This window comes from Hippocampus zosterae, chromosome 11 (assembly GCF_025434085.1).
Source record: "Hippocampus zosterae strain Florida chromosome 11, ASM2543408v3, whole genome shotgun sequence".
NCBI lineage: Eukaryota > Metazoa > Chordata > Actinopteri > Syngnathiformes > Syngnathidae > Hippocampus > Hippocampus zosterae.
Genome location: NC_067461.1, coordinates 2,336,319 through 2,363,782, shown reverse-complemented (window position 1 = coordinate 2,363,782; position 27,464 = coordinate 2,336,319). Strand labels below are relative to the sequence as shown.

General features: G+C 53.3%; 2 protein-coding genes across 6 annotated transcripts; one reads left to right on the top strand and one right to left on the bottom strand.

Annotated features, from left to right (window-relative positions):
• The first annotated feature begins 143 nt into the window (after positions 1-143).
• nfkb2 (nuclear factor of kappa light polypeptide gene enhancer in B-cells 2 (p49/p100)) lies at positions 144-11,705 on the top strand. Of its 3 annotated transcripts, none has more exons than XM_052079723.1 (22): positions 144-296; positions 1,424-1,463; positions 1,939-2,014; positions 2,104-2,144; positions 2,219-2,317; positions 2,399-2,550; positions 2,623-2,894; positions 2,996-3,100; positions 3,970-4,055; positions 4,134-4,272; positions 6,362-6,484; positions 6,555-6,704; positions 7,012-7,153; positions 7,237-7,351; positions 7,454-7,661; positions 7,733-7,902; positions 8,675-8,777; positions 8,974-9,143; positions 9,219-9,282; positions 9,398-9,567; positions 9,646-9,775; positions 11,596-11,705. In XM_052079723.1, exons 2-22 carry the CDS (start codon positions 1,425-1,427, stop codon positions 11,664-11,666), a joined length of 2,625 nt encoding a protein of 874 aa, XP_051935683.1. In that variant the 5' UTR covers positions 144-296; position 1,424; the 3' UTR covers positions 11,667-11,705. The 3 variants fall into 3 exon arrangements, with proteins under 3 accessions (XP_051935683.1, XP_051935684.1, XP_051935685.1); XM_052079724.1 differs by lacking the exon at positions 144-296 and adding an exon at positions 713-775; XM_052079725.1 differs by lacking the exon at positions 144-296 and adding an exon at positions 818-842.
• Positions 11,459-26,624, bottom strand: psda (pleckstrin and Sec7 domain containing a). Of its 3 annotated transcripts, XM_052079701.1 has the most exons (20): positions 26,004-26,605; positions 25,252-25,931; positions 22,401-24,489; positions 22,124-22,235; positions 21,596-21,852; positions 21,273-21,463; positions 20,790-21,015; positions 20,436-20,644; positions 18,312-18,509; positions 18,149-18,229; positions 17,079-17,191; positions 16,943-17,001; positions 16,729-16,818; positions 15,207-15,250; positions 14,923-15,113; positions 14,356-14,426; positions 13,687-13,844; positions 13,004-13,148; positions 12,597-12,740; positions 11,459-12,408 (listed from the first exon to the last, which is right to left on the bottom strand). In XM_052079701.1, exons 3-20 carry the CDS (start codon positions 24,333-24,335, stop codon positions 12,094-12,096), a joined length of 4,539 nt encoding a protein of 1,512 aa, XP_051935661.1. In that variant the 5' UTR covers positions 24,336-24,489; positions 25,252-25,931; positions 26,004-26,605; the 3' UTR covers positions 11,459-12,093. The 3 variants fall into 3 exon arrangements, 2 of the variants coding, with proteins under 2 accessions (XP_051935661.1, XP_051935662.1); XR_007964723.1 differs by lacking the exons at positions 11,459-12,408; positions 12,597-12,740; positions 13,004-13,148 and having other exon boundaries at positions 13,708-13,844; positions 14,278-14,426; positions 26,004-26,624; XM_052079702.1 differs by lacking the exons at positions 20,436-20,644; positions 20,790-21,015; positions 21,273-21,463; ... (3 more) ...; positions 25,252-25,931; positions 26,004-26,605 and adding an exon at positions 19,023-19,228.
• Positions 26,625-27,464: the final 840 nt, after the last annotated feature.

Sequence of the window (27,464 nt, the reverse complement as noted above, 5' to 3'; positions counted from 1 at the left end):
TAAGAGTATGTTGTTACGAGTGGCGTCGAGCCTTCGCCGTTGCCAAATCTTGGATCATAATCTTTGGTGGACCTTTGAGAAGTATGTCACAGTCAAGTGAACCACAAATGATGTGACTTGAGTGTACTCGCTTGCATCAAGTGAAGAAAAGACAGACGTTGGAACGTAAAACTCTATTGTGAAAGTTCTGACGGGAAGTACATCTGATCTGTTTTCTTTCCTGTTTTATTTTCGATTTGCAGATATTTTGGCCGATTTGGAGTTTCAACAACTTCCTCGCACGTCGGCAGAGGCAGGTAAAAATCACTCTTTTATCATCTCAGCCACATTGCTTTTTGATTGATCAACATAATAATAAGAAGGAGATTAGAATATCACCCCTGCCTATTTCCAAACCTACTCATCGGGCATTCGTCAATAGCGATCAATAACATGCTGAGAGTTGAGCAATTACTCGCAAAAAGGGATTTGGCTGCATTCTTACATGTGACTTTTGTCCCGCTGTACCCGACTCACGAATGCGTGTCAGGAGACTTTTGTGGGGGTGCTCCCTAGCTACACATTCTGACCACTAAGGGGCGCTAGTACCACAACGTTATTGACGTGTCAAACTTCAATCAAACATTTTTGAAATTTGATGACTAAAAGACAAACGCATAACATGACCATTGTATTGTGAGATGAGGTCATATGAAATGTGTTTTAATATGGGATTTTTATGATAATATACGGTCACCAGCATTACCGTTTGGTAGCGTCGATGCTGGACTGTAAGGTGAAATTCTTGAGATCGCCTCATCCCAAAACGCGCTGCTGCAGCGGCAGGCCTCTCTCAAACCAAAGTAACGGCCTTACATGACCTCTGCAAAAGGTTTGCAGCTTCTCTGAGTCACTCTGAAACCGACTTCTCCGCCTTTGTGAGCACTCGACATGCTTGAAAATCGATACACGTGCTCCTGCTCATGTCTCCGCCTAAGAACGGACCAATGAAGTCATTGTGCTGAAAAAAAAACAAAATGACGAAGAAGGCTATTGTGAAATATAAATTGGCTTGGTAAAAAAATACATTTCATAAAACACTGGAAATAATAATAATAATATAATAACTAATAATAATACATTTTATTTATAAGCGCCTTAAATAAATATCGTAAGTTTTTTTTAAAGGTTGTTAAAGTAAAAAAGATCAAATATTTAATGAAAATAAAATGATAACATGAAAGAATATCCAATAATCCGGAAGAATGCAACACATTGGACGTGCGAAAAGGACGGCAAAGAAAACGATGATGAACGGGGCTTTCCTAACGTGGCAATGGCAGGAAGCAATCGAGTCATGTGAAAGTCACACTCATTTTCTTCTTCTTCTTCTTCTTCTTCTTCTCTGCTCGCTCATACGCGCCCGCCCGCCCGCCCGCACCAGAATGACGGACGCTCAATTGATCAACGGCTACGACAGCGACGTGAGTTTTTCGTGGAAGGTCCGTCTTGAAAATTGTGTGGAAAGTAGTTCTGCGACCGGATCGACGGCTTCTTCTTCGGCCATTTTGGGTTAAAATGCAGTCACAGCTCCCTCTAGCAGACGCCAATCCAATCGCCGAACGCGCACGCCCAGTGTCGACGGAAGCCCTTCTAGCTGGCCCCGGTGCGCAGACTCGTGATCTGATTGGCTATTGGAACCTGACTATGCCCGTTCAGTTACAGCCGCACAGCCACAGGGGCCCGTTCGGTTTAACCTGGAGGCCCCGAGCAAGTTTAATTTACCTGGCAACACAAGCTAGTTTTTTGCCTTCTTTTGATTGGACTAACGACCGGTCAACATGCTCATGTCACATCGGTGCTAAAGTAGCGTGTTTACAATCGGGCATGTCGATTAGCGTGTTGCTAACGTAGACTGATGCTAACTCGGCGTGATTGACATGTGCGCGGCGGTCTCAGTTCCAGTTCAACTTGACGCCGCACGAATACATTCCTCCCGTGGATGTGAAGAGCGAAGCCTACATACCCGAGACAGGTAATCTGGTCTTGCGGTGACGACAAGGTCGTCAAGGTCACACCCGCGCGCCTCCGCTAACTAGCTTCCGGCGCACTTTGCCGTTTCAGCACACGGCCCTTACGTCCAAATCATCGAGGAGCCCAAACAGGTGAGCGGCTAACGAGCCAAGCAGTCCCAACGGCCGAGGACGAGCCGTCGTCATCTTCTTCTTTTTTTTGCCAGCGTGGCTTTCGCTTTCGTTACGAGTGCGAGGGTCCGTCGCACGGGGGCCTGCCGGGTGCCTCCAGCGAGAAGAACAGAAGGACGTACCCCACCGTCAAGGTGAGCTGCGCTGCCCACTGACGACGACCCCCCCCCCCAAAAAAAAGCTTTTGGTTGACATTCCTTCCGCACGTGTGCCAGATCAACAACTATGTGGGTCACGCGCGGGTGGAGGTCCAGTTGGTGACCCACATGGACCCGCCGCGAGTGCACGCTCACAGCCTGGTGGGACGCCACTGCAACGAGAACGGGACATGCACCCTGGACGTGGGACCCAACGACCTGACCGCCTCGTCAGTATCCTTCTCGCCTTTGATGCCTCCGTCTTTGTCACTTTTGACATCTCTGCGGTCTACCGGTTGCAGTTTCAGCAATCTGGGCATCCTCCACGTGACCAAGAAAGGCGTGGTGGAGGTTCTGACGCGTCGTCTGCGAGACGAGTGGCGTCGCCGTCGGGGAGGCTCGGCCCACCTGACGGCGGCGGAGGAGAGCGCCCTGAGCAAGGAGGCCAAGGAGCTGTCAAAGATGGTGGACCTCAACATCGTCAGGCTCAAGTTCACCGCCTTCCTCAAAGACAGCAACGGAGGGTTCACGCGAGCGCTCAAGGCCGTCGTGTCCAACCCCATCTATGACAGCAGTGGGTCCCCGTCCGTCGGCGACGCTCGCCACTCACGGGGCCACGCCCCTCTCCGCCGTTCACCCCTCCCCTCTCTCATTTTTTTTTTTTCCTCCTGCCAGAATCTCCCAACGCGTCCAACCTGAAGATCTCCCGCATTGACAAGACGTGCGGATCCGTGCTCGGAGGAGACGAGATCTTCCTCCTCTGTGACAAAGTCCAAAAAGGTGCCCAGTAGGCATGTCGCGTTGCACCCCCCGATTCACAAAAGTGTCAAACCGATGCAATCTGAAGCTAACAGCTCAAGCTAACAAGGGCGCCGTGAGGTGGTGAAGAAGCCGAAATTGTCGACCTCCAAAAGATGATGATGTGAAAAGTATTCACGGAGGAAAACGGCTGCACTCGCACGCCCATCCATCCATCATCTACCGCTTATCGCCGGGGCAACAGCTTTAGCAGGGCTAGCCCAGACTTCCCTCTCCCTAGCCACTTCGTCCAGCTCTCCCCAGGGGATCCAGAGTCGTTCCCAGGCAAGCTGGGTGACATAGTCTCTCCAGCGTGTCCTGGGTCTTCCTCGGGGTCTCCTCCCAGTGGGACATGCCCGGAACACCTCACCGGGGAGGCATCCGAATCAGATGCCCCAGCCACCTCATCTGGCTCCTCTCGATGTGGAGGAGAAGCGGCTCGACTCGGAGCCTCTCCCGGATGACTGAGCTTCTCACCTTATCTCTAAGGGAGAGCCCGGACACCCTGCGGAGAAAACTCATTTCGGCCGCTTGAATCCGGAATCTCGTTATTTTGGTCACCGACAGACCGGATACAACGTCCGCCGCACTCGCACGCAATCCTTGAAATTGTCGCTAATGTGGTGGGAGGTGAGGGGGCCGCGTTTCAAGCCTTGCGTCAAGGCGCGGCGCCGTCTCGAGTCACTTCACGGGCGCAGGCGGGCTAATCGGTAGGCGAGCCGGGTTCCTCATTGGTCAGCGGTTGTCCGCCGATCCACTTAGTCAGGCCGCTGTATGCTCATCCCGACGCGCGGAGTGACGCAAAGATGCTGATCGAAGGCCCCCCCCCCCCCCGTGAATCTTGGCCGCAGACGACATCGAGATCCGCTTCTACGAGGACGAGGACGGCGGCTGGGAGGCGTTTGGCGACTTTGCGCCCACGGACGTCCACAAGCAGGCGAGTGTCAAAGGTCGCCCCCCCCCGCAGCCGCGCTTCCAGAGCTGGCGTGACCTCGCGACCTTTTTCCTTCCTCAGTACGCCATCGTGTTCAAGACGCCGCCGTACCACACGGCCGAGCTCGAGCGGCCCGTCACCGTCTTCTTGCAACTCAAGAGGAAAAAGGCGGGAGACTGCAGCGACCCCAAACACTTCACGTACATACCGCACGTTCAAGGTCAGCTTCTTCACCTTGCTCCCCTTTCGTCCTCCTACGCTACCAAATGTGCACCATGGGAAAGGCTAATCAAGCAGCACTTCATTTCAGGAGCATTTAAAGCCATCAAATGTATCGATATCGTCCAAAATAAAAATGTAAAAATCCTAAATAAAATGCCAGCCAAATTACGCTGCGTGATCTCAAACAAGTCTTGTCCAATAAATTGCGCCATAATGTCGCAGTTTCATATAAGGCACCAACCGAACGATAACAAAACAAGCTAGTCTTTGAAAATAAAGTAAAGGGATCGTTTGCATTTGGAAAAAAATCGGCGATAGAACAGCAAATAACTGAAAATGTTGAGCAGCTGAGATTGAACGAGGGTAAAGTATGAGCCTTAATGGAGACTTCTTGCTTCCTTTCTGATCGATATAAAAATGATTTATTAGATATAAACACATAACGGGATAGGACTAGTTACGTTTTTTGCTTCTTCCTACTCCCTTGAACATAATAACTATGTTGAATTAAGACCGTTTTCTTTCTTTTTACCATTTTATTTACCTTATTTTCTGTCAACGACTGTATATATTTTATGTTCAATAAACAAACCGAACGAACTTTCGTGTACGAAGGCGACGACAATGCGGCATTATAAATTGCAGGTGAGCCGATTTATTTGACACATTTTCGTATCTTTGTCGTTTTATTTCGCTACCATTCATTTAATACGAACGAAATAAAATGACGAGAGATTTATTTGATAAATGTTCGTATGTTTGTCACTTTATTTCGCTACCATTCATTTAATACTAACGAAATAAAATGACGAGAAGAAATGTAAAATAAAAACGTACTCACCAATGTCGTGCCTGTTCACGGAGCTCCACATCGACGCGAGTGTCCCCAAACGTTTTGAAACGCACCGTAGTTTGTAAGTGCCCAGCCGTGCTCTGATGTTTCCTTGTTGCCTTGCTAAAACAAATCCAGTGTGGCTCCAAACACCAAAACGGTCCGTTGCAAGTAACCGGCATTCCCAGCTGTACAATTTGGAGCGTTTTTCAGAGGTTGTGAAGCCACGGGGTACCGTTCATAATTGCTCGTCTGAAAATGACGGACAAAGCCTTTTTCTTGCTAGGAGAGGCTAGCTAGCGCAGGAGTTGGGTGACTTCTTCGTACAATATCCAGTTTTTCGTGGAAGGTCCGTCTTGAAAATTGTGTGGAAAGTAGTTCTGCGACCGGATCGACGGTTTCTTCTTCGGCCATTTTGGGTTAAAATGTAGTCATAGCTCCCTCTAGCAGACGCTAATCCAATCGCCGAACGCGCACGTCCAGTGGTCGACTGAAGTCCTTCTAGCTGGCCCCGCAGACTTGTGATCTGATTGGCTATTGGAACCTGACTATGCACGTTCATTTACAGCCGCACAGCCACAGGGGCCCGTTCGGTTTAACCTGGAGGCCCCGAGCAAGTTTAATTTACCTGGCAACACAAGCTAGCTGAAATATGATTGGTTAAAATCTCTACCAAAATTAATAAGTTTGCTAAGCTTTCATAAGCTTTCAATGTTATTTTAAATAACATTGAAAGTTTTATTAACATTGAAAATTTTAAATAACATATAAAATAACAATCAAATCACATTGAATCACAAATAACACAAATAATAATCAAATAACATTGAATCACAAATAACACAAATAATAATCAAATAACATTGAATCACAAATAACACAAATAATAATCAAATAACATTGAACATTTTAAATAACATTGAAAGCCACTCAATTAAGTGGAAATAATATGATGTAAAGAATACAGAGAATAATTTGTTTACATATTTATGAAAATAAAATAACATGAATTAAATTTATGTTATTATATGAATGTTTAGGCCAGCAGAGCCTTCTCTGCTGGCCTAAAGGGTCTTTTTTTTTTAAAATCTGTGTCCGATTCCAATCAAGACACAGAAATCAGGCACAAGTGGCGCTTGTTTTCGTTTTCTTTGGAGTCTTCTGAGCCTTTGGAATTGGAAACTTTGGCTTTGAATCGTTGAATAAATGCAATTTGAAAATCAAATCTTCCTCTTTGCTTTTCCATCCTGTTCAGACAAAGAGGAGGTGCTGAAGAAGAAACAGAAGCCCCTCCCCCACTACGAGCCCTGGCGAGGAGGCGGTGAACGAGGCGGAGGAGCCGGTGGCGGCTTTGGAGGGGGAGGTGCCACGGGTGATGGTGAGACTCACCCGAACCGCCGATGCCAAAAAAGCAAACGTGAACCCCGTTGGCGGTTTGTCTCTTTGAGGTTTTCACTTCAGCCAGCACATGAACGGTGCGGTGGGCGGAGCAGGAGGGGGCGGAGTTTTCTACTCGGGAAACGTCGGCCGCTTTGGAGGAGGAGGGGGAGCGCACATGGTGGGCTCCGCCCCCCAACAGAGGCAACTGTCAATCATCGGTACGTGACCTCGTCCCGTGAAGCGTCGGTCAGAGGTCACCGTGCATCATAGACAGGCGCGCATCTTAAGTCAAAGTTTCAACCTGGATTTAAATGTATTTACACTCAGCGCAGACTCCACTTCCGTTGGTCGCCATTTCCATTTGCGTAACCGCTAAATGCGGCTTCACCATGTTTACTTGAGCCAGTCCGCACATCTCTGAGCCCGACATGTCAATCACGTGTTGATGCGTCATGTGACGCGCGTGTTCATTGGCATGTGATGTCATATTGACGGTTCCCGTGCTGTCACGCGTTTCATCCGCAGCTGCCGCTTTCCAGGCCGGAGCGTCCGGCGCCAGTCGTCAGGCGCGCGCCGCCCTCCTGCGCTACTGCGCAAGCGGCGACGCTCGCTTCCTTCTGCGCCTTCACGGACGCCTTTGCGCCATGCGGGACGCCGGCGGAGACACGTCAGTCAGACAGCCCCACCCCCACCCCCATCATTGCTGGCCGCCACTTCCTTTCTAAAGTCCCGCCTCTTTTCCTCCCGCAGACCCCTGCACCTGTCAATCATCCACCAGCAGATGGCCGTCACCTGCGAGTTGATTGACACCTTGCAAAGCAGCGGGCGGGGTCATGTACTCGACGTCGCCAACCATCTGCAGCAGGTCGGTCCTGCCGCGAAATCGACCACCGCCGATGCGTCACATCAACGGCTAAGTGGCGGTGTCGCCGCCGCATGTAACGCCCGTGTGCGATTTGACCGTCAGACGGCACTCCACTTGGCAGTGCTGATGCGTCAGCCGTGCGTTGTGGAGGCCCTGATGAGGGCGGGGGCCGACCCCGGCCTGCGGGACCGAGACGGCCGCTGCCCGCTGCACCTGGCGGCGCTGGGCGGCGACGTGGCCACGCTACGCGCCGCGCTAGCCAACCTGGGGGAAAGACACGCCCACCTCTTGACCGCGGCCGATTACCACGGTGAGTGTGGGACGTTTTGGCGGTCTCGCCGCAATGCGGCCACGTGTCATTTGCGTGTGTCGTCGCGTCAGGTTTGGCGCCGCTTCACCTGGCGGTGCGTCGCGACGGTCACCGTTGCCTGCGGCTGCTGGTGGAGAGCGGCGCCAAGGTCAACGCACCCGAGCTGAAAGGCGGACACACGGCTCTGCACATGGCCATCGATCAAAACCTCCTCAAGGTCGCCTGCACGCTAGTCACGGAGGTAAGCGTGTACACGCGCGAGTCCTGCCGTGCGCCGCTTTTTGTCTCGTCCCCGCATTGTGACCGTCAAAATGGCTTCATCATGAGTCCAAAGCAGCAAACAAAAATTGCAACGGAGGCTAAAACAGAACCGTGACCGAAAACAAACCTGACAGCAGCAAAGAAACAGACAGCAAACAATGAGCCTAATGACCAACAGGTGTGCAGCTGCAGGGGGAGCCCTACAGCGCCCCCTGTTGGTCCCTAAACAATGAGCCTAATGACCAACAGGTGTGCAGCTGCAGGAGGAGCCCTACAGCGCCCCCTGTTGGTCCCTAAACAATGAGCCTAATGACCAACAGGTGTGCAGCTGCAGGGGGAGCCCTACAGCGCCCCCTGTTGGTCCCTAAACAATGAGCCTAATGACCAACAGGTGTGCAGCTGCAGGGGGAGCCCTACAGCGCCCCCTGTTGGTCCCTAAACAATGAGCCTAATGACCAACAGGTGTGCAGCTGCAGGAGGATCCCTACAGCGCCCCCTGTTGGTCCCCAAACAATGAGCCTAATGACCAACAGGTGTGCAGCTGCAGGAGGAGCCCTACAGCGCCCCCTGTTGGTCCCTAAACAATGAGCCTAATGACCAACAGGTGTGCAGCTGCAGGGGGAGCCCTACAGCGCCCCCTGTTGGTCCCTAAACAATGAGCCTAATGACCAACAGGTGTGCAGCTGCAGGAGGAGCCCTACAGCGCCCCCTGTTGGTCCCTAAACCGAATCATGACAGTTTTCCTCTTGCAGTTGAAGGCGGACGTGAACGCACGCACTTTTGGAGGAAACACGCCTCTTCACCTGGCGGCCGCCGCCCACGCGCACACGCTGTGCTCCGTTCTGCTGGCTGCCGGTATGCGCGCACACAGCCCGCGTCTTGCACCCGCACGCACGCCCGCACAGGGCAGGCGCGGGGGGGGGGGGGGGGGGCACGATCAAGAAAGGCAGAGTACACTCTCGCGACCTTTCACGAGATCGCAAGGACGTGATTAACGCCGCTTGGGAGACGGCGACTGTCTTTACACGCGGCGACGGGTTTTGCGTCGCAGGTGCCGACAAAGACGCGGAGAACGACGAGCCGCTCGTCTTGAGCTCCTCTGATGACGACGAAGAGCGTGAGGAAGAGGAGGCGGGGGCCAAAGTATCCTCGCGGCCAATGGGCTGCCGGAAGAGACGAGTGGGCGGTCACACGGCGCTGGATCTGGCCAAATGTCACAAGGTAGCCAACGCTCCTTCAAAATAAAAGTCTGGTTGTCCACTGCGGAGTAAACGTTGCGCCGTCTTGACGCGACAGGTCAGGAAGCTGCTGACGTCCGCGTGCGCTCGTCACGTCCCCGACAAGATCAAAGACAAAGCGGGTTGGTCTCACGCTCGTCCTTTTGCGTGTCGTCACTTTCTACGCGTCGTTCGCGTGTCAATCCGGCGTTCGCTTCGCAAGTCAAAAAGTGGGCGGGGTCTTTGTGACGCGCTTAGATGGGGAGCGTTGGCACGTGGACGCGTGCACGCTGCGCGAGCTGGTGGACGCGCTGAGCGACGCCGGCGTTCCGTGGAACAAGCTGGCCGACAAGCTGGGAATGATGACGCTGGCTCACCTCTACCAGGATAGCCCCGCCCCCTGCCACAGCCTCCTGCAACACTACCAGGTCAGGACGCCACATCCCCCCCGCTTGATCAATGTCGTCGCCCCGCCCCTTTTCCTCATCCCTAAATCTTTGTCACAGCTCGGCGGCGGTCCCGTGGAAGATGTGCTGGAGGCCTTGGAGTCGCTGGGGGTCCACGAGGGCGTCCGCCTGCTGCGCCGCCACCATCGCCCTGACGCGCACGCGCCCCCTCCAGACAAACTCAGACAAGGTGCTGACATACGCGCAAGCTCACGATACATTTTAGAGTTCTTTTTCAGATTGTTCATTCATTCATTCAGTCATTCATCTTCCGTACCACTTGATCCTCACTCGGGTCGCGGGGGGTGCTGGACCCCATCCCAGCCGTCTCCGGGCAGTAGGCGGGGGACACCCTGAATCGGTTGCCAGCCAATCGCAGGGCACACAGAGACGAACAACCATTCGCACACCCACTCACACCTAGGGACAATTTAGAGTGTTCAATCAGCCTGCCACGCATGTTTTTGGAATGTGGGAGGAAACCGGAGCACCCGGAGAAAACCCACGCAGGCCCGGGGTTTTAGTGGGTGGGTTGGGCCCGGGGAGAACATGCAAACTCCACACAGGGAGGCCGGAGCTGGAATCGAACCCGGTACCTCTGCACTGTGAAGCCGACGTGCTAACCACTGGACTACCGGGCCGCCAGCTGTAGTTTTAATTCTTCTAAATAGGTGAAAAGCGACATAAATCGGTCTTTATTCACGTTAATTGGACATTCCACAAAATAATACGTGACGACGGGCTCGCTCACGTTCACCAGCTGTCACGCGGAGCGAACGTGAGCTAATACGAGTGAGTGCTTCAATCGCTGCGGCGTGAATGCGAGTCATGAAACCGGAGAAGGTGAGCCAATATTTGCCAATGTCTACAATTTATTCGAGATTCTTGGACGAGGCTCACCAACATGGTGTAGCCCCCCCCCCCTCAAGGACCTCAAGAGTAGCCCGCGGGGGGCCATTTGGAAAGTAGCTCACCACTGATGCGACAAGTGATGCAAGTGATGGCATAGATTTATAGAAATAACGTGCATATTGATCTTTATCTGTTTTAAGCGTGATGTTTGAGAAAGTACAGCAAGAAAATGGGAAAGGTGAATATCAGGTTGGATTTCCATTTCACAGGACTTGGCCAAGTTGAGTGCAAAACGCAAGTTTGAAAACAAAATCAGTCACAATTTCAAACAATTTGCCCCTGCTAGCTGAATGCTAACACACAATGGAAAATGCCCAAGACGGGCTAACGATTAGAATTGATAGTCGTGGCGTCGAAGGCTTATGGGGGCGATGGATTTTTGAACACAAACAGTGCCGTAACACATGTAGACAGACAAAAGGTGTACATTATTTATCCTCTGCGAAGAGCGACTAATATTATTGCCCCGTAACCGAGTCACTGAGAGTCGCGGTGACATTTGTGTCTGCGGGATGGCGTAATACTGCCCCACAGTGGCCAAGGCCAAGTTGAGTTTGAAAACAAAATCAGTCATGATTTCAAACAATTTGCCCCTGCTAGCTGAATGCTAACACACAATGGAAAATGGCTAATGATTAGAATTGATAGTCGTGGCGTCGAAAGCTTATGGGGGCCGATGGATTTTTGAACACAAACAGTGCCGTAACACATGTAGACAGACAAAAGGTGTACATTATTTATCCTCTGCGAAGAGCGACTAATATTATTGCCCCGTAACCGAGTCACTGAGTGTCGCGGTGACATTTGTGTCTGCGGGATGGCGTAATACTGCCCCACAGTGGCCAAGGCAGGCAGCATGACAACATTGATTTGAAGCATGAAATTATGATGCACAAATGCTTCCCTTGTTTATATTCTATTGATTGATGTTATTGCAAATGTTTGTTGTCTTTTTTTGGGGGGGGGGGGTCGCATCCATTATTTACAATGTGGAAAAGAAACACGAGAAAGGAGCGTGCTAAAACTCATATCTCAAGGCGCCACTCTATGATTTTGATGATGATGAAGAAGCGTGTTTGTTGTCTTTGCTCATATCAGAATCGACAGTGGACAGCGGCTTCAGCAGTCAGCCGATAGAAGACGAGCGGCCGCCTGCGGCCAATCACTGAGCAGCATCAAGGTGACATGGCTGTGATGTCACTCACTCACTCACGAGAAAAAAAAAAGTTTTCCGGTCGTCCGTTAAGATGACAAACGTTTTTGTGTTGCCGACTGTTGATGTTGTGCACGATGATCAATAAATATATCCGACAGCTGTATGCGTGTGTGCAAGTGTGTCGATGTGCACGTGCACCTGTGGCGGTGATTTATTTTGGTCCGGACGATGAGGATTTCTCCCGTTGCCGTGACGACGACGTCGTTCGTTCGTGCCGTGTCGAGTGGTTGCCACGGTGAGTTGCTCCCCATCTGTTGCCATGGCGACGGCATCAGACGAAGACAAGGAAGGGGAAAAAGAGCGCCGGCGTCAAAGTCTTAAGACGAAGCGCGTCCTCCTCTTCCGGATTTTTCCCCACGATGCGTCGCTGCGGGCGCTCCTCACGGCGTCACTTCCTGTCCGGATGCCAACTTGGAAGCCTGCGGCCGTGGCGTGTCCTCATTCTTGCCGCTTTCCTCTTCTCGCTGGGCGCTGCCGTCGCAGAGGAAATGCGAGGAGACGACCTTTAAACTTTTGGCGCCGCGCGTCTTCTCTTTGCCGTCCGCGTGCTGTAGCGGCGAGGGGCTGAAGTGCGCCCTCTGGTGGCCACTGTCACCACCGTCCTCAAAGAGTCGCGCCTCGAAGGCTGCCAAGTCCTCCTCACCGGCGGACATCTTGGCGCGCAGCAGCATGGCGTACGTACCGTAACGCGTTTTCTGTGTGGGGAAAGACATGACATCACGAAGCACTACTCGCTCGTAGATACGGAACTTTACGTCTGGTCATAAAAATAAAGCTCGATAATTACGATGCAAAATGCCCCCCCGCCACCCCCCCATATCGCTACAGTGAGTTACAAAATCTTTTTGAATCCGTTGTCATTCCGAAGAAGCGCATCCCTCACCTCAAACTCCAAATACTCTCGTCGCGCTTTCTGCTCGTCCAACTCGCGACCTTTAACCTTGCGGTCCGGCGCGGCGCCAACCAGCTCGTCCAGGTCAGAGGACGCCGCCCGGAAACGAGCCTCGTGAGACGCTGCCTGCTCGCCCTTTCCGCACAAAACAAAATAAAATGTCAACCGCACCGTTGCGAGATTAAAGTGGGGTGGAACTGAAGGAATGAGTGTAGAAATGCAGGGTGTTGCGTGGTGCGCGGCAGCTGTCATTCGGGTGCGCCGAGAGTGTGAGAGAAGTGCGCAATTGCTCACGCGCGCAGCTGAGAGGGAACATTGGAGCATTCGAGCACACAATACAAAGCCAAAAGTGTGATTCGTGCAATAAGAAATGGCGTGTGCGTGCGTGTGCGTGCGACCTGCGACAATTTGGTGGTGGAGCCGGGCAGCAGGGGGCGAGCAAAGCGCTTCTGCGATCCGATGGCGGGCGGAAAGGGCGGAGCCGAGAACATGGCCGCCACCACGTTGATGCGGGTGATCCACGATCGCATGTCCTCGCGCGACCTGACGGGGGGGAAGAGAGGCGCAGGCCTAAGCGACAATTTAGAGTGTTCAACCAGCCTGCTACGCATGTTTTTGGAATGTGGGAGGAAACCGGAGCACCCGGAGAAAACCCACGCAGGCCCGGGGAGAACATGCAAACTCCACACAGGGAGGCCGGAGCTGGAATCGAACCCGGTACCTCTGCACTGTGAAGCCGACGTGCTAACCACTACCGGGCCGCAAATTATTTTATTATTATTATTATTTTTTTAATGCTTTACTAGTTGGCGAGCCTTTTGGCAGAACGCCGACGTGCAACAGGTTGCAATCGAGGGTGTCAAGACTTTTGCTACATTGAATTGCAGCGCTCCTGTTGAAACCATGCTTACAAAGCAATCGCAACTTTTGCAACACTTTCCTGCGCTATCCAATGAAGACTTGGAAATGGCGATGCACCAGGCTGGGCTGCTATGCTACGCTAAGCTACGCTAAGCTAAGCTGGAGTATTTCAAGGTAGATCACACAAAAGGCGTCACAGGTTTTTACGGTTTTGCCTTACGGCGCCTGCATGAGGAAGACCCTCCAGTCGGCGGTGCGCAGGTAGAAGACGTTGGGCCGCTTGGCGTAGTCGGCGGCTCTCATGGCCAGCGCGTGGTGCAGCGACACGCCGTTCTTCACGTCGTCCTCCGTCAGCTGGCGCTCGGCGCCGTACTCGTCCTGCCAAGCACACATCGGCGCAAGCGGTTCATCCGACGCTCACCCGCTCGTCTGTCCCGTCCGCAATTAATCAACAACTATTTTAGTTAGCAACGAAGTGCTCCGAAAAGACAATTGATCCATCAACTAACCAATTACAGTTTACAGCGCTTAATTAATTACAGTTTAATTACAGTTTAAGTACACTTTAATTACAGCGCTTAAATTACAAAAGGTCTCAAAAGGGCTTCACATGTCCACAGCCGACAAATATTAATGACATCTGCTGATATCAACCCCATTAGAGGGCGAGGAAGAAATTAAAGAGAATCCTTGAGAAGGGGCCGCAGATGGGGTCACCAGCAGGTGCCTGAATGAAAAAAAAAAAACAAACAAACCTCCAAAAATACTTTGCAAGTCACCTCGATGCAAAAAATGAATCCGTCAAAGTTACCCGTCGATTCTAAAAGGAGCGGACAGCTGCGGCACCGTCACCAGCGGGCCGCTAGGGGGCGCTCCACTTTTCCGTTACCTTCTGCAGGTAGAGCACGCGACCCTTCAAGGTGGCGTAGAAGGACTTCCAGCCTCGTTTGCCCCGCGCCGCTGCCACACAAAAACACAGCCACAAGTTAGCCTTGCGCTAACGCTTGTCCGTGCGCGGGTCAGGGCTCGGGCTCGGCGACCTGAAATACTCAAAAGAGGAAGTCCAAATATTGTTTCTTTGTTTGTCTACCAGCATGCATCAAAGTGCGTCGGGCGCTGTATCGAACAGGACGTTTTATTTCTGCGAGCGTCAAAAAAACATTTGAAAGGCTCGCGAAAAATCAATGCCGCAAAGTCAAGTCATGAGATGAGAGGCGAAGTGTCGGCTGCCATCTGTCTGTGAGCCGCGTTCGCTAGCATACCGTCGAAACGAGTGGTTTCCCACGGCAATTAGGACGGGAGTGGGGGTGAGGGAGGGGGGGGGGGGTGAAAGAATTATTATTACCCCTGGCCTCAGCCACTCATTCCCTGCTTCCCAAGCACCACGCGGGTATTTCGGGTCACCGTGCAGAGATTGGCTAGTTACCGAGCGGGAAAGGAAGAGACGCGTGCGTACTTTTCTTGCCGTCTGCGTCGGCGTGGACTTTGCGCACCAGGAAGCCGCTCTTGTACAGCTCGCCGTCGGCCCGCTGCACCGCAGCCGCCAGCTGGTTGCGGCCCATCCCCGCTCGCTTCAGCGTGTGGGAGGCGGAGTCTGTTCGGCCGTCGGCCGAGTCCGACGCGGACGTCCGCAGCTCCTCCTCGTCGCTGGGGGGGGGGGGGGACGACAACATGAAGGAAAAATGCCGCCTCCCTCACTGCGCGGCATCGACTGGACGAAGCTTGAGTTAAGACACTCACATGGTCCACTGGAGTTTGTCGTTCTTGATGGACGCGTACAACGACTGCAAACAAACGCATAGCGCACAGGTTAGCTTAGCATTAGCCACCAAACTGCAAACGTTCCTACGCCTTCAACATTCGAGACTTTTCCGTCATTTCCAGACAAATCCATCTGCAACATTCTGGTCAATTTGCCGCCAAATGATCGTCGACATCGCAGTCCCAACTTTAGCATCCTCGCGTGAGAACCCCGAAGCACACAAGTGAGCTAGCAAACACCACAAGGAGCATCCCAAAACGCCGCTGCAATTGTCCCCTGAACAAGATCTGCTGACCCAAGTGATATGCGGCACATCCGGCTCGCTGTTGACAAAATCGGGGCTCTAATCTGGAATTTTGTCGTTTTACTCCCAAAATTCCCAAAACACGTCTCCTCTACATGCGCCGCGACCAGTCTCTTTGTCTGAAAGCGTCATGACATTGACTGGCCAGCAGGCCATCGCGTGCCCTCCCTTCGATTGGTCGGCCGGACGAATGGATGGATGCTCTTCCTGCTCTACCTTCTTCTTCTTCTTGTCAGTCTTTTGCTTGGTGTTCCTGGGCGCCTCCTCCTGCGTTTGACCCAGCAGGTCGGGAAAGGCCAGTGGCTTGAGGGAGCGCGACCGCGGCGTCCTGGAGCGCCGGAATGATTGCGGGTCTCGGGAATCTCGGGCGCTCCGCACCGAACCCAACGAACGCGAACGCAGACGGCTCGCCGACTGGATGCTGTTGACGCCGATCATGTCGCTTCAGCTGCCGTCGAATGGGGGAAGGGTAAATAAACGAAAAGGAAAAACTTCAACGACTTCCGCTCGGCACGGGAAAATGGCCACAAGATGCTGGTTCTGCCGTTTGGCCGCGCTCCGGCGCTTGGATCACAACGTCGCCCTCTGGTGGTCGTTGGCAGGCGGCAGCGGCGCCCTCAGGTGGTTGGACCACACTGGGGCTCCTTTGCAGGAAGGTGATGGCAAGGTAGGCGTGGCCACGTGTCGCCGTCCACGCCCCTCCGCAGACCATTCAATCGCTACCTAAAATGGCCGATGTTCATCCGGATCCGGACTCGTCAAATAAAAAGACGACAAAGTTCTTCCTTCCCCCCTGCAGGAAAAGGCTCTTCCGCCTCCTCTTCCTCTGGCGCTGTGACTCGAGTGACGGGGAGAAACGCTCTCTCTCACCCTCTCTCTCTCGCTCTCTCCTCACGTCTTTCCTCTCTCTCACTGCGCATTTTCCCTCAACAGCTGCAGCCAATCAGCACGCACGGACGCCAGCCGTGGCCCGCCTCCTCGGCTGCCAATCACGCAGGATGTGTTGGCTAAGTCACTGGAAGTGCAAAGTATTGCAGGGGGGTTGGGGTGGGGGCGGGGTGGGGGGGGGTCCACTGTCGTGACAGGTGTGCCTTCAGTTTTGTCTCTTCAGTAGCAACAGTGGGTCATAATATTAGGGACACGTTGCTGTGTGTGTGTGTGTGTGTGTGTGCTGCAATTGGACGACGGAGCATCACCTTCAGCATATCTTTAGGAAAGTCTTTTCCATTGTTCAGACCTTCCAGGTTGGAGATGAACTGACTGCAGGACATCCTCTTGCCGACATTCTGCAAGCACACACATACACACACACACACACACACACACACGCACGGAGACAGTCGCACCCGATTGGTCAGGACACTTATTCCCGACATTTCTCCACAAGCACAAGCTGTCAGTCACACTCACGTTTCCATGGAGATCAACATTCAACAGCATCAGAGCACAAGTCAGCGTGTGGACGCTGTCTGAGAGACGACAACAACAACAACATGAGGTGCGTGCGTGCGTGCGTGCATGCGCGTGCACGTGTAGCGCCGCGCACCTTGGGCAGCGTGGCCGCGGGGGTTACAGGCGACGTATCTTCTGGAAAAGTGAGCTAGGACTCGCTCTCGCTCTTGAGTTTCTCCCATCAGCGTGAGCTTGCTCAGGAAGACTCTGGAAGGAAGATCATGACATCATTACGATGACATCACCGGACGGAGACGCACTTAGTGAATTATATAGCGCGTATAGTTCCATGAGGCATGTGGATGATGTCTAGTGTGTGATGATGATGATGTTCGGTGGTGCCCCGAGACTGGAGTTGAATTCCTTTTTTGTCACCACGCTCGTAACTCAAAAGATCTCAAATCATCTCCTCCCACTGAAAATAATGGAAATGTCCAGTCCAGTCCCCTAAAAAATGCTCAAATGTTTGTTGAAGGAGCGAAAGTAGCACTCCAAAATATTAGCCGAAGACAAAGACAGCTCCATTTCTCTTAGCTAATTGGTCTGGCACTTGTCATAGTGACTGATCGTCGGTCTACATGTGTTGCTGCACAGGATGTGTTCAATGCATTGTTTAAAGCAGGCAATTTTCCAACGAGGGCGGCCCGGTAGTCCAGTGGTTAGCACGTCGGCTTCACAGTGCAGAGGTACCGGGTTCGATTCCAGCTCCGGCCTCCCTGTGTGGAGTTTGCATGTTCTCCCCGGGCCTGCGTGGGTTTTCTCCGGGTGCTCCGGTTTCCTCCCACATTCCAAAAATATGCATGGCAGGCTGATTGAACACTCTAAATTGTCCCGCGGTGTGAGTGTGAGCATGGATGGTTGTTCGTCTATGTGTGCCCTGCGATTGGCTGGCAACCGATTCAGGGTGTCCCCCGCCTACTGCCCGGAGACGGCTGGGATGGGCTCCAGCACCCCCCGCGACCCTAGTGAGGATCAAGCGGTTAGGAAGATGAATGAATGAATTTTCCAACGTATTTGAAAGGTGGGATTCGTAAACTCTAAACAGTCAGTGTTGCAAGAAACGTGAAGTGGCCTGTGCGGGCCCCATAAAATGATACGGCGGGCCGGCTCTGGCCCCCGAGCCACAGGTTGAAACCTACAATGATGGCTCTGTGTGCTGCCAACCTGAGTGCTTGGTCGATGGCGAGACCGTTGAAGTCAAAGTTGCTGAGATATTCTTCCGCCACTCTCCGACTGAAGTCGTTACTGCCAAGACACACACGCACGCATGTTACATAATACACCGGTGCCACGCCCGCACGTACACGCGGACGCACGGCAGACCGACTTTTTGCTGAGGTGCGACGACACGTCAGACTTGCGGAAGCCTTGCAGCCGATAGAGGCGCTCGGCGAGGCGTTTCGCGGCCTGCGGGTCGGCCTTGGCGCCGTTGGCCAGCGCGTCCCCGCGGTCGCCGCGCGCCAGTCGCTCCGCCACGTCGGCCTGCGGGTACAGCAGCTCGGGGGGCCGGTTGGCCACGCGCTCCCTGACAGGAAGAAAAAACACTTTTCCATTGGCGTTTTTTGTGCGTCGTCGTCGTTCTTCAAACTTTCTTCGGCCCGCGAGTGAGTGTGCGTGCGGTTGCCGCGGCAACACAGTGTGAATGTCACACGTTCAGAAAGGACGTGAGAATGTGATGATGGAGGCGACGGAGGGGCACACCGCATGATGGTCAATCTGTCCGTTTTGCCATCGGGAGACAACGAGTCGGGGAAGGCCGCCCCCCCCCCCCGTTGTTCGAAGGCGGAGCGACATTGCCGCGGCAAGGCTTCCTCTTTCTCGCGCCCACAAAAGGAGGAGAATGTCAAACAGGAAGTTGACTTCGGCGAGTCCTCCGGAGCATTGTGTCGAGACAACACACAGGAAATACACCACATGCATTCCCCCCCCCCCCCCCCCCCCCATCCAGGCTTGGCGCGATGTAGCATCATCAAAAAGCTGCGGTTATATTAAAGGTTCCGTAATAAAAATACAAAGTGCGAGCGCCTCATCGTCTGACCTGTACACGGCGATCGGGGCATGGAGGTAGGCGTCCTCCAGAGCCCCGCCCCCCCAGCATAGCAGGTAGCGTGCCATGTCAGCATGGCCGCCGCACCCGCCGACACGCCCGGCCTTGGATCTCATCCCTATCCGTGGCAACCGCGGCCATCGCAACAGCTTCTCCTCCTTTTTGCCCGCTTGTCCTTTTGCTGATTCTACTTTTTCTTTTCCGAGCGGCCCGGGTGAGGTTGTGGAGCGGGTGCCGGGCGTCAGTGGGAGGGGAAGATCTTCCTCCCCCCCCGTTTGTCCTCTCGGCCTTCCTGCAGTTGCTTCTTTGCGCGCTTCTTTGCCGGAAGTCGTCGGCACAGCAGGTAATTGACAGCATCAAGCGTTTGTTCCCCTCCGCTCCTCCATCGCATCTCCTTCTTGCCGACGTCTGCTAAGCATTCCGCTACACGGGTCACAGGAGCGCCGACGTGGGGGAGTTTTCCCATCTGGAATTTCCTCCCAAAGTTCATCTGGCTCCAGGGGGTGTGGCCCGCCGGCGCTTGGATCACAACGTCGCCCTCTGGTGGTCGTTGGGAGGCGGTAGCGGCTCCTTCAACTTGGAATTCGGCCCAGGACAAACTTCATCTTCTTACAAGCATTAGATTTCAACGAGGGGCAGCAGAACGTGTCACTCTCCTTTCATTTGGAGTCATTGGCTGTTTTTTGGGGGGGGGGTTTTTGCTGCTCGAAAAAAAAAATGCAAAATAAGTTTCACATCTGGTGCCATCAGGTGGTTGAGAGCTGTTATTGCAGCAGGTTCGAGACTCCTCAAACAAATGAATAGAATTTGGGGTTTGGGAAGGGAGGTGTGGGGGGGTCAAAATCATGCTCCAAACGCACTCTTGTGTGGGCGCCCACTACAAGTCACTCCTGCCTTCTGAAAAGTTTGAATATTAAAAAAAAAAAAAAAAAAAAAAAAAAAGAATCCGCCTGAACACCATTTTGACTGTTGGACACCATTCATTCATTCATTCATTCATCTTCCGAGCCGCTTGATCCTCACTAGGGTCGCGGGGGGTGCTGGATCCTATCCCAGCTGTCTCCGGGCAGTAGGCGGGGGACACACCCTGAATCGGTTGCCAGCCAATCGCAGGGCACACAGAAACAAACAACCATTCGCACTCACACTCACACCTAGGGACAATTTAGAGTGTTCAATCAGTCTGCCACGCATGTTTTTGGAATGTGGGAGGAAACCGGAGCACCCGGAGAAAACCCACGCAGGCCCGGGGAGAACATGCAAACTCCACACAGGGAGTCCGGAGCTGGAATCGAACCCGGTACCTCTGCACTGTGAAGCCGACGCGCTAACCATTGGACTACCGGGCCGCCCGTTGGACACCAATTTGCATTAATAACGTCGCAAATAATGTTCGAGACTCACCTGGCAGCCGCGTGGAGCGCCGGCGCCGAGCTGGTTTTGCGGAAGCCGTCTTTGAGGATGGAGCGCCGCGACGGCTCTTTTGCCTCGGAGCCGTCGTCCTCGGAGCACGCTGGCAAGGAGACTTCCGAGCGGGCGGCGGGCTCGCCCGCCTTTGACAAAGGGGCGAAGCTCAGCTGGATGATGTTCTTGGCGCTCTCGCAGATCTGACTCTGCAACGGTTGGAAAGACGAGAGTTGCAAACGGGCAGAGATGATTTGAAAAGCGACAGAAGAAGGAACTGTTGCAAACAGACAACGTGAGCAAAAAGCAATCAGAAGAGCCCAAAGCGAAAAAGGGCGGAGACGGTGCACCAACCTGGATTTCAGGGGTGAGCGTGGGCAGGTCAAAGGTGAAGACGGACGTGGATCCCGAGGTGAGCAGGTCGACGCTGTCCAGGCTGCTGAAGGAGGTTCCTTTGGCCCGGTGGCCCTCCATAATGCTTTCAAAATGGCGACTGAAAGAATCCAGGTGGCTGTCGGACGGCCGCAGGGGGACGCCGGCGCCCGCCGCCGCCGCCGACGGGCCTTTCACCTCCGACGTCCTGAACGGGAAGACCGCGTCCTCATTATATGGCCCCTTTGGGTATCGCGCTCATTGAAAAGCGGAACCACTACAAAGATCTGTCCTGGTCCCGGTCACTGTCCTGAAGCGACAAGCGCCAACTCTACGTTGGCATTCGCCGACTCCCACGTCACTCACCAGGCCAGGCTCCGCCTTTCCGACCATACTGTCCAGGATCATCGTGCTTATCGGTACACTTTCATCATCAGGTATGATCTTACTGATATGACCTCTCACCCCTTCAGCAATAGAGTGAAGCCACCGTCATGGTGGGAGGCGGCCTTCTGCCTCTGGCGCTCTCTCGGCCGGTTCGCCAGGCCATCCTCGTTGTCCTCGTCCTCCTCCTCCTCCATCGGCCCTCCCTCAGTCCGACAGGCCCTCAGCAAAGCCTCGTCGGGATCCTCCCCGGCCGCCTCCGCCCGCATCACCTGTGCCGATACAAACTCCGCCCATATCAGCCCTGTCGCCACGCTTACAAAAAGGCAGAGGATGTCTAAACTTGTGAGCAAAATCGCCGATGATGTTTTTGATTTTGGATGCAGACGCGGCAGACACGTCACCTCGTCCAGGTCAGTTTCTCGGTAGCAGCGCAGCGGCACGCGGTCCAGGTCCGTCTCGGAATATTTGACGCTGCGCCGAAGCACGCCCGTCTCGGGGGCCGAGTCTCCCGGGTCGGAGGTGAGCAGTTCCACCTCGATCTGCCGAACTTTTTGGTGATGGGACGACCTTTGAGGCTGGACGGCCCTCCCGCCCCGCCTCTGCTTGGGCGTATTGGCGGGGGCGGGGCTCAGCGAGGACGCAGCGGGCCGAGGACTGCCTGAACTCGAGACGAAAAGCAGCCCATATGTTAGCTAGGAACATTTTTGACGTCACATATTTGATATCTGTGAACAGGTGCCGGCCAATGTTAGTGAATGTGAGAAGCTAACGATAGCATTCCCAAGCTTGAGCTAATTGGCTTCAAAACGTTGAAGCTTCATAAATGGGACTTCAACCGGCAGCAGCACACCGCTATAGTATGCAAATCATATGTAAATTAGGCTGGTTTTGTGTGTGTGTGTGTGTGTGTGTGTGTGTAAACATGTGACCTTTATTGCTGCTGCTGTCTTCCTGGCTCTGTGCTCCAAACAGGAAGTTCCACTTGGCCTGGGCGATTTTCTGTGATCTCGAAGGCAGACTCGCGTCCGAACTTTGGCCTGACTGAAAATAGTCAACATAGGTGTGCTGTTAATAAACGGTGGCGATCAAAACTATTCAAACCTAAAATGAGCTTGTGTGTTGCGTTTCTCTTTTTGTCATTGGCTAGCTCAACACGGCAAATGTGAGCTTTCCGTGCACGGAGGTCAAAGGTGAGCAAACTCCGACCTGGATCCCGGAGCCTAGATCGCAGCTAGACTGGCTCCAGCTTTCAGGAGACACGCTTCCTTCACCCAAGCTTCCCGTCAGCCCGCTGGAGCTCCGCGAGGACGTCCCGACCACCTTGTTGAGATCCTGAACGTTTTCCTGCCGAGTCCCGGACAAATGCCCGACGGGTGCGCAATGATCCCGTCTTGCCTCGTCTTCACCTTGCTTTCGGAAACTCTTTTCGTCGGGTCTTGCAGCAAAGCGCCGGGACTTTTGCTGACAGACTTGCAGGCTGTCTTGGACCGGACTGGTCTTCTTGAGCTCTTTCCGTGAGGAGGATGAGGCTTGGACTGTTTGCCAGGAGGCGAGTCCACTAGAGGCGTCGGGGCTGCGTGAGCGATCGCGCCGCTTGGACTCCCAGCCAGTCGAGAGCGCCGCTCGGTGGCGATGGTCCGGGAGGGGCGGATGCTGAGTGGAGTTTGAATTCTGCTCCGGGCGTGGGGTTAAGACATGCAAATGAGAAGTCGCAGGTGAGCAGGGTCCTTTCCTGCCCAAGGCGTGCGAGACGCTTTCCGGTTCTACTTGAAGTTTGGATTTGTCCGGCTTCCATCGTGCCTTCGGTTCGTTTTCCCGCAGCGGATCCAAGGAGGCGTCCCCATAAAGATCGGAAAGCGGTTGGGGTTTTTGAAGCAATGACTCTCCGACGCTTGGACTGAGTGACCTCAAAGACTCCGACGGGGAAGGCGTTGGAGAGGGACTTTGATGACCCCAGAAAGTGTCAGCATTGGAAAAGGGGGAGGAGCTTAGCACACCATTTGCTCTGTTGCTCGGGACATCGTGCTGGATATCTGTAGGCCGTCCGGCTGGTAAAGGTGGTTGAAATCTGCCGGACAGTCGGGGACTTTCGTCCCCCGACCAAGAAGACTGCTGGATCTGGAGAGCGCCGTGAGAACGATGCCCCGATGTACGAGCCGCTGTGCGGGGGGAGAACCCGGGGTGCGCGGGAAGCCGATCGGACTCGGAGCTTCTCCCCAAGCCGTCGGGGGAGTTCCGACAGCCTCCCCTATCGAGGTCTCTGAGCTGAGCGCCGGATGGCAAAGTGAGGGTAGCGTGGGGCAGGATTGGTGACCCCGCCCATGAACGGCAGGTTGGCCATTTGTGGTTTCGCGGCAAGGTCGGGTTGTAGTTCTCGTTGCCGCGACCTGCAAAGCGCCGCCGCAATTCCGGCGAGCCAAACTCTTCCAGGGCGCGGTAGGTGGCATCTCGAGCGATCGCATCTCTGTGCAGGAAAGGAGAGCCCGGATTGGTAGAGGGGCGATGGTGAACCGGGCAGGGTTCGGCCCGTCCCACCCGGCTTCCGGATCCTAACGGGTCACTCAGTCGACGGTCGCCCGTCATATGAACATTGGCTTTCTCAATATACCCGAAGGTCACCACAGACGATTTCCTCTCCTGAGCGCCAGACCCTTGGACATCGCAGGACCGGCGGTGGAAAGTGGGTGTCGAAGGTGCATTCATGCGCCCGAACGCCGACGGAGGCTCGGTAAGCTTCCGCCTTTGATAGGGGTACGCATCCGACGACGGGGCGAGAGCTCCCGAGTACTGATGACCTTGACTGGTGGTAAGGACCTGAAGCAAGTCCTCAAACGTGTTGGGTAGCATCTCCTCTTGGTGAAAGTATCCAGGCTGCGGGCTGACCGAGTGCCTGGCGGACGAGATGGAGGGAGAGGAGCTCCGGAGCCCACCCGGCATTCGGCGGCGGGTACTCGGGGAATGGTCCGGACTTCGGTTGGGGCTGGAAAGGACAGAGCTCCTTTGAGAGTGAGGGAGAACATCCGGACACTGAAGGATCAGGTGACCCCTTCCGTCATCTCCGATCCCAGGAAGCCTTCCTTCTTCTTCACCCGCAGAGCGCACCTCAACATACAGGTGCAGCACCTTTCCCGACTGGGACATTTTAACACCTCAAATACCCCCAGGCTCCTTTTTTCTCTGAAGACCTTTGCTGACGGTTCCGGACCACCTGGTCCGCAATCAAAGGCTAAAGGCTTGGAAGAGAGTCTGCGGTGTCACTGGAGCACCGGGAATGTTCTGTCGTCATTGTGTCAAGCTGCAGAAGAAGAAGAAACGTTCTCATTAGATAGGGAAGGACGACATCGCAAAGTGACACATCTGTTCTACGGTTTCTGGTGCGCAACGCTTCTATTGATTTTCATATCGTATCAAATCTTCCCGGCGTGCACTGAGCTGATGGTCTCACGGTCAGAGTAGAGGATGCCTTCGGGAGGAAAAGATGAACACGATGTTGAAAAGTCCATTTCACATGTTGGTCACTCAAGTCACGCAGCGTGATCGCTTTCTGAAGAAAGCCACTGAAGCCCCACCCACCCGTCTGACATCGCCTGTCAATCAATGCTCAAAGTCCTGCTGCACCAGTCAGAAACAAGACACCTGTTTGTTGCATGTCACTAATTCAAAGTTCTTGCGAGTCAACCTACACTTCAACTCACACACACACACACACGCACACACACAGACGTGACTGTGTTTCCAATTTTATGTCCCCTCAAAACATGGAAACGAGTGCACGCACACACAAATACACGCACACAGACAGATAAGAAGACACTTAGTGCGACTTTTGCGAAACACAAATAGAAGGCTAATAGGATTACCTCTCACAAATTCTCTCGCACACTCACACAAATGCACACACACACACACATTCATGCAAAGGTGCACATACTCTCCGTCTCTCACTCGTATATGCCCGCGCGCACTCACACACACACACACACACACACACACACACACAAACACACAGGCAGCTGAGGTAGTCATGATGTCGCTGCGAGTGAAGCTGTTAGCCTACCTGTGTGTCCTCTGCTGTCATGTCCTCTGCGTTGCCATAGCAACACAGTGGCGGCGGCTATTCCTCTTCTGTCACTTGTTGTGTGCTGGCCGGGCACCGCCTCTTCCTGCTTTATCAATCAGCCTGACCCCGCCTCTTTTCCCCGGGGCCGCCTGGTAGCCAATGGCGGGGCTCGCCGTCTGTCCTTGCGGCCGGTGCAGAGTGAGCGACGCTGACATATGTCACAAGGCATCTTAGCAGCCAGCGTGGGGGGGGGGGGGGGGGGCGGATGCTAATTCCTGAGCATTCCACAAACACACCTGCACTCGAGCACCCCTGGCCACGCCATTGAGGTCCCTATTTTCCGGTGCATTGGATGAGATGGTTGACATGTTTGGCTCACATTTCTGACTTTCAGGGCTTGCTCTCATCTGCCACCTTGCCGTGTGCAGTTTGCATTTTCTCCTGGTGCTGGAGTGTTTTTTTTTTTTTCCAGCTACTCACACACATTCTAAAATCATCCACGTTATGCTTGGTTGAACACTCTGACTTGTGCCGAGTTCGTCATGTGACTGGGAGAGATTGCTGGTCTGTATGTGCCTTGCGATTAACTGGCGACCAGTCCAGGGTGTGCCCTGCCTCTCGCCCCAATTCAGTTGGAAAAGGCTCCGGCACGCCCGTCACCCTCATGAGGAGAAGGGCTATAGACAATGGAAAGATGGATGATTAACAAATGTCATCATCTTTCACGCATGCTTGAACATGTCACTCACATTTCAGGAAGTGAGGGGGTGACGAGGTCATTGATGAGGTCGTCATCACAGGCTTCGCCATATGCTCAACTTCTCAATTGCTCCAAAATGAGGAGCCAAAAAGATTCTTACAGATTCCGGGCGTTTTCAGAACAGTTCTTGACCAGTTCTAGACCGGTTCCACATCGGTTCCAGGCTGCGCCCATATCATTTCTGCATCAGTTCCAGGAAGTGATATCAGAGAAGCATGGTCAGGAATTGTAGACAGCTGAAGTGAAAGTGGAACTTCTGCATTTGGCCTCATCGTCAGGGTCATTCCGAGTTCATTTCAGGTAGTAGTCACAGAATAATTCAGTCTCAATATGCCCTCAGAGTTATTGTCGTTGTTGGTCATTGCAACGGGACTTTGATGGTAGACACGTGCACGGCCAATAGGCAGCGTGCTTACTTCAACTGCACCCGCTGAGAGAAGAACGACTGATCCATCCAAAATGAGGAGTTTACTGAAAATAGACTTTCTTCTCTTTGTGATCAAATAAAGCATTTTCTTCCATGTCACAAACACCAGCAACTCCTTTCACATGGAACCCTTTCATGTGTCTGTTGAGAGGAACCTTTCCCCACACGGAACCGCTCGACGGCGTTCGATAAGAACGCGTCCACTGACTTCCAACATCACGTCCACTGACTTCCAACATCACGTCTCTAATCAACAGTGTTAAATTCCATAAATTCAACAGGAATATTGTACAATGGTGTATTGTACCAGAACAGGACCTAACTGTACGAACACATGAGACACTCAGCTAGACCTGATCCAAAACCAACCAGAGGACGTCCAACCTCAACTCAAGCAAGGTCATGTCCAATTCACTAGAACTGGTCCAAATTCAATGAGCCCACGTTCAACTTCAACAAGTTCAAATTCAGCCAGAACGCGTTGCAAATGTACTGGGTGTCCAAATTGAAGTTGAACAGGTCCAAATAGTAGCAGAACTAAAGAAGGCAGAATCAACTGGGGTTCGGTGTAGAGCGCCTCGAGAATCTTAAACAGTCAGTCCTCTTGTCGGACTCACCTCGGGTGGTGTTGTTGTTGGGGGTATCTGTAAGCTGTGCTGTCAGAACTCAGAACCCGCCTGCCGCCCTGCGGGTTTGTACGCAGCGGTTCGGTTCCATTAGGCGGGAGAGTTGTGTTTTCATTTGACGTTCTCCTCTCATGTTTCCACGGTGACTCTAACTTCCGGGTCCGACGTGTGACGTCACGGTGACGAGCCGTCGAGACGTTCGGCGTCATGGTGCATTTGAGGAATGTTGGACGTTGGACAAAATTAAACACCAAATAAAATACGAGCAAGAATTAGGTAGGTAAATAATTTCATTAATTCATTGACGATTGAATCACAATAAATTTATTACAAGGAATTTAAAGGGAGGGGAAAAATACTTTTTTTTGGAGTGAATGTCATTTTTCATGTATTTCTT

Bases quoted from the DNA above. Each gene is read 5' to 3' on its own strand.
- nfkb2 (XM_052079723.1), top strand. From the start codon at position 1,425: ATGACGGACGCTCAATTGATCAACGGCTACGACAGCGAC. The intron at 8,778-8,973 runs GTATGCGCGCAC...TTTGCGTCGCAG, and splicing joins CTCCGTTCTGCTGGCTGCCG to GTGCCGACAAAGACGCGGAG. The intron at 9,283-9,397 runs GTTGGTCTCACG...TGACGCGCTTAG, and splicing joins CAAGATCAAAGACAAAGCGG to ATGGGGAGCGTTGGCACGTG.
- psda (XM_052079701.1), bottom strand. From the start codon at position 24,335: ATGTCCCAGTCGGGAAAGGTGCTGCACCTGTATGTTGAGGTGCGCTCT. The intron at 13,845-14,355 runs GTAACGGAAAAG...TGTGCTTGGCAG, and splicing joins GCGTGCTCTACCTGCAGAAG to GACGAGTACGGCGCCGAGCG. The intron at 13,149-13,686 runs GTAAGGCAAAAC...CCCCCCCGTCAG, and splicing joins GTCTTCCTCATGCAGGCGCC to GTCGCGCGAGGACATGCGAT.